This window comes from Neolamprologus multifasciatus, chromosome 17 (genome assembly GCF_963576455.1).
Source record: "Neolamprologus multifasciatus chromosome 17, fNeoMul1.2, whole genome shotgun sequence".
Taxonomy (NCBI): domain Eukaryota; kingdom Metazoa; phylum Chordata; class Actinopteri; order Cichliformes; family Cichlidae; genus Neolamprologus; species Neolamprologus multifasciatus.
In genome coordinates this window covers 16,013,351-16,028,807 of record NC_140455.1, presented here as the reverse complement: position 1 = coordinate 16,028,807, position 15,457 = coordinate 16,013,351, and the positions used below count along the sequence as shown (strand labels likewise).

General features: G+C 40.6%; 1 protein-coding gene across 1 annotated transcript; it reads left to right on the top strand.

Moving 5' to 3' along the window:
• Positions 1-178: 178 nt before the first annotated feature.
• Positions 179-5,706, top strand: cradd (CARD and death domain containing adaptor protein). The gene is made up of 2 exons (XM_085139141.1): positions 179-1,007; positions 4,714-5,706. The coding sequence occupies exons 1-2, from the start codon at positions 710-712 to the stop codon at positions 5,016-5,018; spliced, it is 603 nt and encodes a 200-aa protein (XP_084995267.1). The 5' UTR covers positions 179-709; the 3' UTR covers positions 5,019-5,706.
• Positions 5,707-15,457: the final 9,751 nt, after the last annotated feature.

Sequence of the window (15,457 nt, the reverse complement as noted above, 5' to 3'; positions counted from 1 at the left end):
ACGAGGTTTTGTGAACTCCATGAAAAATCTTTCAGTTTGGGAATTTTATTTTAAATTCCTAAATGTAAGTATCTGATATATAACAAATATATTAACTTCTTTGGTCAGATTGTGGCTTTTTAATGAATTCGGCAGATATTTTATAAACGTTATTTTCTTTTTTTATTAATAAAAAATATCTTGTATCTATAAAATTACCTTTGGTTTAAGCTAATGCTGTGTCTTAGGAAACGTTGCTCGATGCTATGGTACGCTGAACCTAATTCAATACTTTGTTTTTGAGATTTCCTCGTGGATATATTGATCAGTAAAGTGGAACGCTCTGCGAGGCTTCTTACCGAATTTCGGCGTACATTTACGTCGCCAGAAATCATCTTATCAGAAGCAATCTGCATAAAATCTGTTTTCCCTCAAAGTTAATTTTATCCGGGGTATAAACGCACGCCGAATTTAAGATCAATGACTAACCAATCCTTCCACGCAAATAGATCCCATAATTAACCACGATCTAAGCAAATTTTAGATTGTATTACCATAAAAAAAAAATTGAACGCAACGTGATTAGCAGACTTTGGTTCCGCCTGCTTGTTTCCACCCGAGCACAAAAACATAGAGCAGTTGAAAGGTAGTTGTACAGCTGACACAAAGGACTAGTTTAATGATGTGGAACTGCTTATTTTTATGAGCTAATTAGTCGGGTTTCGGTGAAATGGACCCGGCGCACAGAGCCGTCCTCCGAAAACACCGACTGGAGCTGTCCGGCCAGCTTCTGGTCAGCGAAACCATCGTTCCGTTTCTGTACCAGGAGGAGATTTTAACGGACGCGCAGGTGGAGGACATCGAGTCCCGATCCACGGAGAGACAGAAGACCCTCCGGCTCCTGGACCTCCTGCCGAGCCGCGGGCCCCGGGCCTTCCAATCCTTCCTGGGGTCCCTGCAGGACTTCAGTTGGGTCCGGGACCGACTGCTGCAGGAGCTCCAGACCCCACCTGAACCCGGACCCAAAGGTAAAACCAATCAGGGTGCGAGGGAATCATACCTCACTACATAAACCCGGGAGTCTTGTTGGCAGGTACTTTAGCCTGTTTGCTGACATCAGACCAGATCCAGGACACAGATCAGCCTCTGGGGCCTTTGTTTTAGGATCAGACGAGGGTCAGAGGTCACTGATGTTTGTCCGAGGAGACTACATCCAGAGTGACCAGGTTCAGATGTAAGACCACTTCTCTTGGACCTCTGTAACGTGGACTACATCAAAGACTCTGACCACTGTGAGTGGGTCACATTTAGTTCAACCAAACCTCATGGAAGTATTGTCTGATTTGAGGACTGAACCATGAAATAATTTCCAGAAAATTCAAATTTTTGAAAATCGACAGTTTATTGAACCATCTGACAAATTTATTTAAATTAATTAATTACATTTCAGTTTTCATATATGACTTTTAATTTGTATCACATCTGCTGCATTTGGCTTTTTTAATTGCTTAAAAATGGATAGTGCTATTTATTTTTAGGGGGGAAATCACACTGATGATTTACAAGTCTAAAAAACCCCACAAAAAATATATGTAGCAAATATGATACACTATTTAACATTTATCAAAATCAGAGGAGTCGAAGTGTTCGGCATTTTTCTAAGTGGGGACACTTAGAAAAATGGGAGGAGACTGATCTGCTCCAAGGAGGTTTGGGATTATGCAGAATCAGCATCATGTGAATGTGATCCCAAACATCTGGCTGGGAAGCTGCTGCCAGGTTCCTGGAAACCAAGAGGGAGGTAATAAAAGGAGGAGGTGGACGAGGGAGGCCTGGGCAGGAAAACAAGCTCTTCCTCCTCCTCCTCCTCCTCCTCTGAATGGAGGGTTTTCAGCCTCTCAGAATCCCCTTGTTTTATTTTTATCTGAGTTTAGTTTCCCAGAATTTTCCTGCTGCAGCCATTCTCGGATTCCCTGATTTTGATTGTTTTTTCCAGGAAAGTCCCACGTCATGCTGACAAAGTATTGATGCAGAATCCTGACCGTCTAATCCTGTCATCTCTGTCCTAATCTAAACTAAAATGTAAAGACTCAGACTTTTAGTGTTAAATGTAACTTTCTCTCTGTTTGCTCAATCCTCAAATACAAATCTTAGATTTGTATAGTTCACACTAATCTCATAACTTGGATTCATAAAATTCACAATTTTGTCACTTTTAATCCAGAAATTGTAAACTTCAGACACACGAGGTTGGAATTTTAAATTTGTTTTGACTTTAATTTGAAAATGTGGATTTTTTTATTTATAAAATGAATCCAAATGAATCGTGCAGGACTTCCTGTAGGTTGAAGTCATCCCGTGAGCTGGAAGTCTGAACACGGAGCATTAGTCTTAACGAGCCTCCTGACTTTGATTAAAGCCCGAGAGGAAGACTGTCCTCTTCCTTCAGTCTAACCCGAAGCACATCTTCATCACGGGACTGTGGATGCTTTCAGTTTAAAGTTAATGAAACAAATAATCTGCAGCTTCCATCAGATGCTGAGTAAAAACCAACAGCAGTCATTTATTAATACAATAATGTGATCAACAGTTATCCACCTAACCCAACATTTGTGGATTTGATACTCCATCATTGTCACAGCTGACGGTAAACTGTGTTTTGGACAAAATGAAGCTCTTTCAGTGATTAATGAAGTGATCAGACGGACAGACGGATGCCAGCAGATGTGCTATTTTTGATCTGTAGGCATCTGAGTCGTCTCACTACCCCTCAGACGGTCTGAGTTTGGCCATCACTAGTTACCTGGTGTGGGGTCGGTCTGATCAGCGGCAGCAGAGAAGCCCTCTCACACCTGTGGAGCACCTTCTTAACCTCCTAAGACTCGAACTCTTCCATGGCATGCATTTTTAATTTCTCTTTGATGCTTGGGCTGATTGGGACCCGATGAATGTAAAAACAAAGAATTACCAGATTTTTGATTTTTTACCTGATTTTTGTTTCTGAGAAAAATTAGAGCCACATATGAGGATATTCGTTTAGATTTTTGATAGAACAGTGGCAGTATAATGTCCTCGTAAGTGGATATCAGGCCCTTGTAGAGCAAAATTTAGTATTTTAGTCTAGACAACCCAAAATCTGATGTCCACATATGTGGAGGTCAGGTCCTAGGAGGTTACAGCAGCAGCAAACAAGTTTGGATTTCAAAGGTAAATTACAGGTTTTTTAAAATAGATTTTGGTGGGCTCACGCCTGCCATGCATGGATTCAGTGATGTCGCCATTTGAAGCAGAAAAAGGCAAAAACATTCTACACTTGTTTGTGTTCTGGCCGTTTGAATAAACTTTATTTGTTCTGCTGTCACTGGTTTTTGCTGTAACTTCAGTTCTCAGTATTTTAACGTAGGCGGGCGGTGGTGGGAGGGCTGTGCCGTTTGGTCTTCATTCATTGGACGGCAGCATCAACAACAACAGAAAAAATACTATGAGCTGTTGGCGTCATGTTTTCCTGTGAGGTCACAGTAACCACGCTTCACTGTTTGTTCGACCCCCGGAAAGTTTGAATTGCCCAACCAGCTGAGGTTACAAACAAACGGCACCCTGCAGAGCACCAACGGGCTCGGAGTTGCCCAATCCAAACAGCCATTCACTTCTGTTTGTCCTTATGAGGGTGTTAAACTGAAAACGTCACAATCCTGACATTACAAACCAAACATTCAAACATTTGGAGATAACATTTAAAATAAAATGTTTACAAACCAAAGCAACGCTCAGATTTAAAACAGTATAAACTGGAAATCTGTTAGGTGAATTTGATATTATGAAATAAACCTGAAGAGGTCAAATATAAATCAGTCGATCAAAGTCTGCTTTTTTTCTTCTTGAAATGTGAAAATTTAGTCCAGAATTTAAATAAGTCTGAATTTGTGATATTTCAGAATAACAAACTCCAAATTCAATAATTAGTTTAAAGAGACTTTCAGAATTTTAAAATTGAAATAAACATGTAGTCTAAGAATAAATTTAAAAGTAATTATTAGAAATTCAATTTAAAAAATCTTCAGTTAAACCTGAATAAAGTCTTTGTCTAAGCAAATAAAAATAAGTCATATTTTGTGTTATTTAGAAAATAAATTCATTGTATTAATTCAATTACAGTTTTGAGTTTTTGATACATCTGAATTTTCCCTATAAAACAACAAAACTGAATATATATGTTGATGTGTACAAGAAATAATTATATCGAAAATAAGTCATTATTAAGTCCAAAATCAACGAATTAAGATTAACATTGAAAAGTGTTTTGTTTTGTTTTTTTAAATGAAAGATTTTGATTAAAAAAAAAACATAAAAGTACATATTCTGAGGTTAAACATGATTTTTTTTTTATTATTATTTTTTGTGACAGTTTTGGTTTTCGAGAGAAGTCTAAAAAAAAGTTTTAAACTGAATGTCAAAGAAACTTTTTTTTAAAGAAGTGTTATTGTTCATGTTATTGTTAGAAATTTGAACTCAAAGTTGATTAAAATCCACATTTTGAAATAAAAATTACAAAACCTGTGAAATAGAAATAAAAGTCAGGATTAAATCCAGAATCTGAAATTAGAACTGAGGTTCTAGTTCTGAGATGATAATGACATTATGATAATAAAAGAAGGTAAACAATGAATTTTTTTATATAGGTGAAAGTTTACAAAATTATTTTCTTTGACCTTCCTGTTCTCCGTCTGTCTGCAGATGCCTGTCGGCTCCCGGAATCGGTTCTACAGCGGGTTCCCTCAGATCGAGAGTTGTCCCAGCTGGCGTTGCGGCTCGGTGCCGAGTGGGAATCGGTGCTATTGGATCTGGGTCAGTCGGCAGAGGTGCTGTTTCGATGCCGGTCCGATCACAGCCTTAGTTCTCAGGCGGCGGCGCTTGCTGGGCTGGTGCAGTGGAGGCGGGCTGAAGGGAAGCGAGCGACAGTGGAGAGGCTACTGCAGAGTCTGCAGAGCGCTGGCATCCATTCAGCGGTCCTGGAAGACGTTCTGAACGTTTCTTCGTAATGTAGAGAGACGCATTTCAAATGACGAAAAAGACTGAAATCTGAAATATAATATTAGGGAAAAATATACATTTTTACACTTTTGTTCAAGTTTTGAAGTGTTTTCAGGATATAAATCAGAAAAATCAAATTTAGAACAAACTGAAGCAGCCAAAGACTAAAATGTGCCTTTATTGCTTGTGTCTGTGGGGTTTTAAACTTTTTACATAAAACTGATGTGTGATGCTAGAATCCTTTTATTAAACTTTATATCCAGAGAACACATCTTTAGATGAATACTTTGTAGAAAGTCAACAATATGAAACAAAAAGAGTAAATTTGTGGCATAAATATCAACTCATGACAGGGATTAAAGTTCAGTCTGAGATTAGATTATGTTTGAAGATAAAAAGTCTGGATTCTGAGGGACTTCATTTCAAATGTTGAAGCAGAAAGTCTGACAGAAAGAGCAGAAATGTAAAGACAGAACTTGAGATTTAAATCCTGAGTTTGTTCTGAAGTGTGTAAAGTGACAGGATGATGTTTCTTCATGGAGCTGAATCATCAGCATACAGGAGCATCCTCACCTGCTCTGCTTCATGCTTCACTCATTGTTGCAGAGGCCCAGGATCAGAGACAGAAGGATTACTGTGAAATGTGAGTCATGCTGAGCTGGTCTGTCAGCTGGAAGTGAACAGAATAAGTTACTGTGATGAAGCAATGCACTATCCCTTTAAATCCTGATCAAATAAAGTTGGACTGAACTTTTTCCTGAGAAATTAAATCAAATGTTTCCTGTAAAAACTGTGTGTGCAGTGTTTGTGTTTCTCCCTCCACCACCTCCTCCTTCCTGGAAGACAACCCAGATTTGTTTCAAGAAAATCAATTTTAGTCTGAGGAAAACCTTCAGAGAGCCCTTTGTGCCTCCAAACACAGGCGCGCGCACACACAGTAACGCACTCTTTAATACACACATGTAATAAAACAGTGTGACTCAGCCACACACACTAACACAGTAATACACTCTAAAAGGCGTGTAATAAAACATTGTGACACACACAGGAAGCTGTTCATTAATTCCTCAACAGCCTGCAGAGGGACGGCTTTCTGAGTTTTTAAGGTGGACTGAAGAGTTGAACTTTGTTTCCACAGTGACCGTCTGAAAAAACTGGTTGAAACCACGAAAAGTTCACATTTCTTTAGTTACTGAACTTTAGTGAATTTGCTTTTTCTAACAGTTTTTAAAAGACTTTAAAAAGTGAAACCAGATCCCGGGTTAACCTTTAACCTTTGAACTGGTGGTTCTGAGGAATGTTTACATGGATTTAAGCTCAGTATTTTCACCAAGCAGTGGAAATTTTCAGATTGAAAACTTTGATTCAAGTTAAAATGTTTCAAATGCGTGTGAGAGTTAATAGTTAAACATCTCACAACAAAATCATATATTTGTAGGATTTTCAGAAAAATACATAAGAAATCTGGGAAATGAAGTCAGAATTCTGGGTGTCTGAATAGAATAGAATAGAATAGCCCTTTATTCTAGATAGTGGCTGCACAGGTTCATCGTCATCTCACTGAAAATAACTTGTAAGAACAGTTTCAGTCCGGCTTCCATTCATGTCACAGTACAAAAACAGCTCTAGTAAAAATCACCAATGATCTTCTGCTTGCAGCTGACTCAGGACTTATCTCCAGCCTCATTCTCCTTGACCTCACAGCAGCTTTTGATACTATCTCCCAGTGCATCCTCCTTCACAGATTAGCATCTATTGGCTTTACTTTTTATCATTTATCTCCTACCCCTAGGTAATATTTTTAGGAAGCATAACATCAAGTCTCACTGCTACGCAGATGACACCCAGCTCTACCTATCCTCCAAACCCATGGCTACTCTCCCACCCACATCCATTTCTGACTGTTTAAGTGAAATCAAGGTCTGGTTTATTCACAACTTTCTTAAACTTAGTGGCAATAAAACAGAATTCATTTTAATAGGCACCAGATCAAAACTGACTACAGTTACAACCAGTCTTCTGTTATCCATTGATAACTCTGATGTCACACCCTCCCCTCAGGTTAAGAGTCTTGATGTCATCCTCGATAGCACTCTGTCTTTCACAGCACACATAGATAATATCACTCGGTCTTCCTACTTTCATCTCCGTAATATTAACCGTCTTCCTCCCTCCCTCACACCACACAGTACCGCCATACTTGTCAATGCTCTTGTCACATCTCGTCTGGATTACTGTAATTCTCTTCTCTATGACCTACCTCATAAATCCCTCCATAAATTGCAGTTAGTTGAAAATACAGCTGCTCGTATTATTTCCAGACCTAGATCCACTGAACATATAACACCTGTTCTTAAACAGCTCCATTGGCTTCCAGTTCACCTTCGTGTCAATTTCAAGATCCTGCTTCTCACTTTCAAAGCGCTTCATAACCTCGCTCCTCCATATCTATCCGATCTTCTCCATACATACTCATCCCTTCGTACACTCCGCTTCTTCAGCTTCCCTTCTGTCTCTTCCACCTGCTTGCCTGACTACCATTGGACTCAGAGCCTTTAGTTGTTCTGCCCCGAGACTTTGGAATGCACTTCCACTTGTTCTCCGGACCACACACTGTCTCACCACTTTTAAATCATGTCTCAAAACTCATCTATTTAGAATTGCATACACCTGATCTGTCTTAGTCCATTTTTACCTTGCTCAGTTTTTATACTTGTCTTTATACTTTTATGACTGTTTATGTCTAAATTTTATTTTACCATGTTTATTATATATACATAATTTTTTAAATGTTTTTTATGCTATTGTTCACGTGTTCTTGTAAGGTGACCTTGAGGGTCTGAAAGGCGCCGATAAATAAAATGTATCATTATTATTATTATTATTATCATTGTACATAACGAAATTATGGGTGCTCCACACCAACTGTGCAGGAATAAAATAGAAATAGTGGACAGGAGGAATATTTACAGAACAATAGAAAGGCACACATTAGAGAACAAAGTGCTTGAAAGTAGTGCAAAAAACTTTGTCTGAATAGAGTCTGTGTGTGAGTGACCTGAGTGATGGGGGTTACTCAGACCATGGTTCATATTTGTCGGTGGGGTGTGGGGGGATAGTGTTTGCTAACCGTCTGAATGGCCAAGGGGAAGAAGCTGTTAGTGAATCTGATGGGGTGGGACCTGTGAACAGAGGGCAGGGGGAAACCGGCAGGGTGCGAGGAGACACCTGTGACGGCCCTGGTTTACCTGAGACAGGAGGATCTGGCGATGGCCTGCAGGGGTGGCAGAGGGCAGCCAATGATTTTTTGAACGGTGTTAATAACCCTCTGTGCAGCCTTCCTGTTCTCAGTCGTGGCTCCTGGGTACCGAACACCCAGGCAGGAGGAGGGCACACTCTCCACTGAGGAGCAGTAGAAGGCCAGCAGCATCTTCTGGTCCAGGTTATTCTTCCTCAGAACACAGAGAAAGTGCAGCCACAACTGGGCCTTCTTTACCAGGGCAATGGTGTTGTGGGTCCAGGTGATGTGAGTGCCCAGAAACCTAAAGGTGGAGACAGAGTCCACCCTTCTCCATTTATAATGAGAAGGCACCTGTCTGTGCCTCCTGAAGTCCATTATGAGTTCTTTTGTTTTAAAGATGTTCAGCTTCACTGTATTTATACCGTATGCTGTCTCATCTCCTTCAGAGATGAGCCACGGTGGTGTCATTGGCATACTTGATGGTGACATTGATTGGGTGGGTTGTGTTTAGTCACCCCTACTGTGCACCCTGTACACAGTAGGGGTGCGGTGCTGAGTTGGAGGGTGAGGTGGGGGCTGAGTCAGACTGATTAAGGCCGGTTTGGTAGGAAGTCTTTAATCCAGGAGCAGATGGCACAGGGGATCTGAAGGTGAGGATGTCTGGGATTATGGTATTGAACACTGAGCTGTGCTCCACCAAGAGCATCCTCACTAGCTCTTCCTAGTCTCCAGATGGCTCAGCGCTCTGTGAAGGGTGATGGCTTCTGCTGTGAACTGATTTGCTCTTGATGCAAACTGGTGGGGGTCAATGGAGGAGGTAGGCAGTCTCTGATGTGCTGAGACACTATCTGCACGAAACACTGCAGGACTACATATGTGAGGTCTGTAGTCATTGAGGCTGTGGTCATGTTTTCTGGATGTTTGCTGAATGTTTGTTGGATGTTTTCTAGATGTTTATCGGATGTGGTGACAGCAGATGAAGCAGCAGTCTGGTAATGTGGGGTTTCCACCAGCAGGGGGTGGAGCAGGCTCATGATGCATCTTCAGGTCGTGAAGGCAGACTTTCACCTGAAGCAGACAAAGCTTCCAGTTCCCGTTGCTGTTTCAGGATCATAATGACTGTTTGCAACTTTTGGAAAAAGAATTTCTCCCTTTCAAAATAAAAATTATTTTCAGTCGCTTCAGCGTCATGGAGAAGGAAACAGCAGTGACACAAACAGCTGATCAAAGTCCGGTTGATCTGAAAGTAAGAGCTGTGTTTTTTTACTTTCCCTCACATATAGGGCTTTGGAGTTGACATCACGCCGCAATGCATTGTGGGAGCACGCCACCATTTTAGCAGGTCACAAATCAAAACAAACACACTGTGTTGGAAGAAAGTTTGCTATGAACCATACTTAAAAGCAGGTCAAAAGAAAAAGGACGATATAGAGACAGACTGCGTCCGGATGCAAAGAGACGGTACTTGCAAAAAATAGCGTGCAATGGAAATGTGGACCCGTATGAAATAACGGCAGTGGAGTAGAAACCCTGAAGACCAACCGCTATTGACGTAGCCTGATATATTTTCGTACCTGTGGAGTCAGCGCGTACACAGCAAACCAATTTCGCAATTATACATGTCTGAAAGCGCACATCCAATTCACCAACGGTTGGGTACAAGATTTGACAATTTTTAAGCCTCCACGTCGTGAATACGTCATCATTCAAACAAAGGTAAGTCAGCTTGAGTGCTGCGAGTAAAATGCGTTTGATTTCCCTCCAAACATTCACATTAGTGCAGCATAAATTCATTCATGAGGGGGAATTACAGTGAGAACATGTGGAGGCTGTTAGAGGGATAACATAGTGAGTTCAGTGCACTGATGTGACATTGTCCCCAAGGATTTAGTCATTCTCTGTGGTTAAAGAAATTGCACTAATTAATTCATATTTATTATAAATAATCCTTATTACGCATCTTCTACACATTCTATTTTAGTTTTATACATTGATTCATGACCTGCAGAATCTCCTTATCATATTAGGTGATTCATAATTGTCACTTAAAGTCGAACTTTATGCTTTCTCCCTCTTGAAAGTGATTACATCCTTGCATTACATACTTTAGGTTCATTTTTTGCTGGCAGATTAAAAAAAAAAACAGGCAGGTTTAGAATATAACATGCAGCGTTCTTTAGATGGATACATAAAAAGATAAAAAATTACATGTATGTGCCAACTTTCTAAACACTTTGTTACATTTATGATAAAGTAGATTAAACACATTTATGTCTGCCTTGGCTCATAGTTCTTGTCTTTAAATTAACTTTGTCTGTGTGTGTTTCAGGTCCTGCACTCTCAAAGACTGAATGAACCAGCATTGCAGCCATGGGTCACTGTGAGCATCACAGGGAAGGTTGAAGCCGCCCACTGCACCTGTATGGCCGGAGACCTGCACCCACGTCACTGCTCTTCTGGTTAATGTAGAAGCAACCGTGCGGATCCGTGGCACAAGGACTGTTACAGATGAACCTGCATGCTGGGTTTTGCTGGGTAATGTGACCAAGATATAGTCAGAGGTTGGCCATAAGATAGACTTCTCCTCTTCAGCTGCCCCAAAAAAGGCTCTCAATCAAAACATAAACAGACCATCCGTAGTGATGGGTAAAAGAAGTTCCACCTGCTACCGTGGAGGAGTTGTCTAAACTGATGGGAAAATATTTCTCCAAGCATAGTTCTGTTCTGAATAACCCATAATGTTGTATTTAGCGGTCCACATTTATGCCTGTAGTGCACTGCCATGTAAATAATTTGCATTTACTGAACATGTACTTACTAAGTACTACTGTTCAAAAGTTGAATAAAGAAACAAAGTAATGTTTGCCTCTTTTATTTTTTAAATTAAAAGCACTTTGTAGAACCTCACATCAGTAGAATCAATGTCATGTATAGTTTACAAATGACAAAATGTTTACATAAAATCATGACAGCATTTAAATAATACTACTAGCATTCTGTAATTTACTGTCTCTTTTGAAAACTTATAACTACATAAACAGCACAAGACTTAAGAGTATTTAACAAGAGCATTTTCCCTGGTTTTACTACCACACTGGGGCACATGTTCACCAAAATGCAGCAAACCTTCACCATCTTATCCAGGAGGGTCAGCTCTTCACCCTCACATGGAAGAAGTCATCTGATTGGCATGGTGGTATGTAGCATGTAGTTTGAAGCAGGGATTTCGTAGTGCCGCATGTGTAGCGTTGGAACCCAGTCAGGATTTGTTTCATTCATTTCATCGGCTGGTTTGCCTGCATAATGAAAAAAAATTAGCAACTCTATAAATAGAACGTAAATCTACAAAATCACTCATTAGGATGTTTGTTCTAATTTGCTATGACCTCAGAGCGCATTGAAAATAAAACTAATAGGCTATAAAGAGTGATATGAAAGTATGTAGAACTTACCCGAATGAAAATGTCTGGAGCACCAACAGATATCTGTGGATGGTAGAGAACTGGATATCAGCTCGTCTCACAGCTGCTATCCAGGCTAGACACCTTCTTTTGGTAACATCTGATACATGAGCTGCCTCATGTTGCTTCCAGGTGGGGAAAGAATAAAAAGAGAGCCAATTTTCCAGCTTGTTCCCTTCCCGATCGTGCGATCTAACATTACAACTGACAACACAGCAAGGATGAACCATTACTGATGCTTTCGCTCCTTTTGCCCTTTGTTTGGCCTGCTAAAATGGCGCCTCGGCAGCCTCTATGACGTCACCGAGATCCCAAATGAGACAGTGTGTGATAAACAGTGTTTGGCTTGGTCTGCAACCTCCTCAGGAACAGGACACACGTGATCAGCTGAACTTTCACCCACAGATGCTGTCAGAGGGATAACCTGGATTTCTCATCAGTCTTCGCTGTCTCTGGTTCTAAGGACGCTGCCCTTAAAGCATTTATCCAGCTAGGCTTTATTAGTGTAGACCACGGCAGGTTGTCACGTTGTTTGTTACTGCCACAGGAGAGGGCGCTGTGGAGCTCCTCTGGTATCACACGTTTCACCTGACAGTGTGGTCAGTTTGTGGACATCCACAGAACTCTTAGGGGAGGAGGTATTTTGTGATGGGTCTTTGGTAGGTAACAGTTATTTTTCATCATGATCTTGTGTTTATATTGGAAGCTCTCACAGTGTTGGTCGTTAACAATGTTCCCTCTAAGCTGCGCGCATGAGCAATTGCGCACTGCTGGGACGTTTCTGCGCACAGAAAATCTGCCTTGCACACAGAAAAAAAAAATCAAACCTGAATTGAAATTAAAATTAATACTTTAACAATTCTGATTTGCAGTGTTGATCAGTAAGTAACTGGCTGCTCCCATATGGGATTAGAACGATGCCACCTTATCCCATAGTCAGTGTTGGGAAGGTTACTTTTAAAATGTATTCCATTACAGAATACAGAATACATGCCCCAAAATGTATTCTGTAACGTATTCCGTTACGTTACTCAATGAGAGTAACGTATTCTGAATACTTTGGATTACTTAATATATTATCATGCTGTTTACAACTACGTGAAAGTACTATTGCTGTGATTTATTACTGTTACTGAAGGTCGGCGGCTCCGAATCATAGTAAAGGGACCTCTGGCTAATACAGGCGGTCCGTGTCGGCTCATAACCAAAAACTAGCTTTACTTTGTTGTCTGGGTCAACTTTGCTTGCCAGAGACAGAGAAAGGAGTTGAAAGGCTGCTCCAACGGAACTTATTGTTTTTGGAGAAAAACACGAACACGGTGTACAGTCGAGTCTTAATAGCTTACTTACAACTGGGCTTGTCAGGCTCTCTTCTTGGCTTCAGTGGTTATTATTATATTTACATGCTTCCAGCTCCCGTTTTTGCTTGATGACAGCTCGTACTTTTCCTTTTTCTCCCTCCCTCGCTCACAGACACATAACGGGTATGGCAGTCCATTCTCCCTGCAGCACGGACTACACTGCCTATGATGCTACATTCTTTAGAGCTATACCTGTAGCATTCTGCCTATTAGCTTAGCACAACAACAACAGGCGCTCTCTCACCCAGGAAACACGCAGAGAGAGAGCGTCACCCTGTAACCATGGCAACCGTAACGCTGCCGCCTGGAACAACAGAACGTAGCTGTCAAACAAAACCCAAACAGTCCTGACCCGCGACAATATGAAACAGGAAAGTACCGCCGTGTAATCCATTTATTTCAACAAAGTAACTGTATTCTAAATACCACCTTTTTAAACGGTAACTGTAACGGAATACAATTACTCATATTTTGTATTTTAAATATGTAACGGCGGTACGTGTATTCCGTTACTCCCCAACACTGCCCATAGTCCAGCCAATAATGCAATTCACATTCTTATATGCGCAGCTAACGAACGTCCTTGACAGGCTATGACAGCGTCTTTATGTGCCGACACCGGTGTTTTAGCTGGCAAAGCAGCGTGGCTGATGTGGAGAGAAGCCACTTTAATGACAAAGTGTACAACCATTGGAGATGTGAGCAGGACAGATGGAACAATTGAGGGGAAAAGTGTGGACTTTATACCAGTTTTTAAATTGTGTTGATAGGCCACGTAAAACCAGAGTTATGATTAAAAATATATGCAATGTTTGGTTTTCTTCCTGAATACTATGGTTGTTTATAAACTCTCTCAGCCTGTGAGGAAAAACAAAACCAAAAAAACCCCACCCTTTCCTATTGGTGGAAAAATGTACCATGTCAACCAATCAAAAAATGATTTGGCAACATGGTATTTAGTTGTTTAGGAAGGGGGGAAGTTTTAGGAGGGACAGCGGTGTTTTGAGATGTGAGAGATTTGCGACATTTAGCGCAAATCTTGTGTAGTTAGTGTGTTGTGTAGTCACTAGTTTTGTTGTGTGTGTCAGAACAATGAGGCGACTGCTAAATGTTACAGGTGTTACAGGAGTGATACATCTCCTGTTGTCAGGCCTGATCAGGCTGTTGTTCTCCTTTATCTCATAGTGGACAGCAATTTTTTTTGGAGTGGCACAAATAATTTGTGTGGCATCAAATTTGATGCAGAACAGCTGATTGTTCTGTAAATACTTTGAAATGTTTATTTAAAAAAACGCCTTGGCTGCATTTTTAGGTAAACAGCTGTAAAAAATGTTGTTTGCATAACTCAGTTACTTTTTTGAAGAAGTAACTATATAATTAATTGCCCAACATTGGTCATTATTTACTGTATTTTGCAGACAGAGAGTTACAGACTCTCTCCCAGACCACAGACTCATAATACAAGTCAGAGTTTTGTTTTTTGTTTTTTAAAAGGAGAAAAAAAAAGAAAGTTGTGTTTTCAAAATTCAAAGTTCAAGTTATTTTTACTTCCTATAGTGTTAACATACTACACAGGTCATGAACAAGATTTCTTTTACATTTTCATTGTAAGTGGGCTAAAGCAGTTAATTAAAAGTAGTGTAACATAAATGTAAATGCTGTAATTTGATTATTTTAATAAACCATGTAACTTGGATGGATTCGATGCTGGAGTGACCACAGTGCACACGTCTGCTGTTGCTCACAGTGCTCCAAGGGTCCGCTCAGGGAGTTTGTGTTCGCTCAGACACATGAAAAATTAGAGGGAACATTGGTCGTTAAAAACGGTCATGGGGCCATGCGTGAGAGATGTTCTCCAGCTTCTAAAGACAGACATGTTTTTGTCTCTGTGCTTGCACAGTGGTTTGTGTGAGGACGCCTGGCTTCCATGTGGAGACTCCTTCCTGTTCAGGAGCTGTTCATTTCTGTCTCCATTTAAAAACAGAAAAACAAATCTGTTTTGGAATCATTATTTTTTACTGAGATCTCATTGTTGAGTACAGAGACAGCCAGACATGCTGGCTCTTTACTTTAAGTTACAGTTACTCTTGAGTTACAGTTGCTTAATCTGAGTTACAGTTACTCTGAGCTAGTTACTCTGAGTTACAGTTACTTTGAGCTCTGATGCAGTGAAGAGTGATCACTGCGTCAGTGAGCAGCAGAGCGATGTGATTTTAATGTGCGATGTGACGTCACGTGACGGTTGTGCTTTCTTCCTTGTGTTTTTTATGTTTGCGGTGAAATAAAGTTTGGAGACAGGATGTCGTGAGTAATTTCAGTCTGAGCGCCTCTCAGAGGGAGCTGATGAAGAGGAGGAGGAGCGGCTGCGGGGCGCAGGGCGGGGC

Coding starts and splice junctions, on each gene's coding strand:
- cradd (XM_085139141.1), top strand. CDS start 710: ATGGACCCGGCGCACAGAGCCGTCCTCCGAAAACACCGACTGGAGCTG. Junction 1,008..4,713: donor ACCTGAACCCGGACCCAAAG/GTAAAACCAATC, acceptor GTCTGTCTGCAG/ATGCCTGTCGGCTCCCGGAA.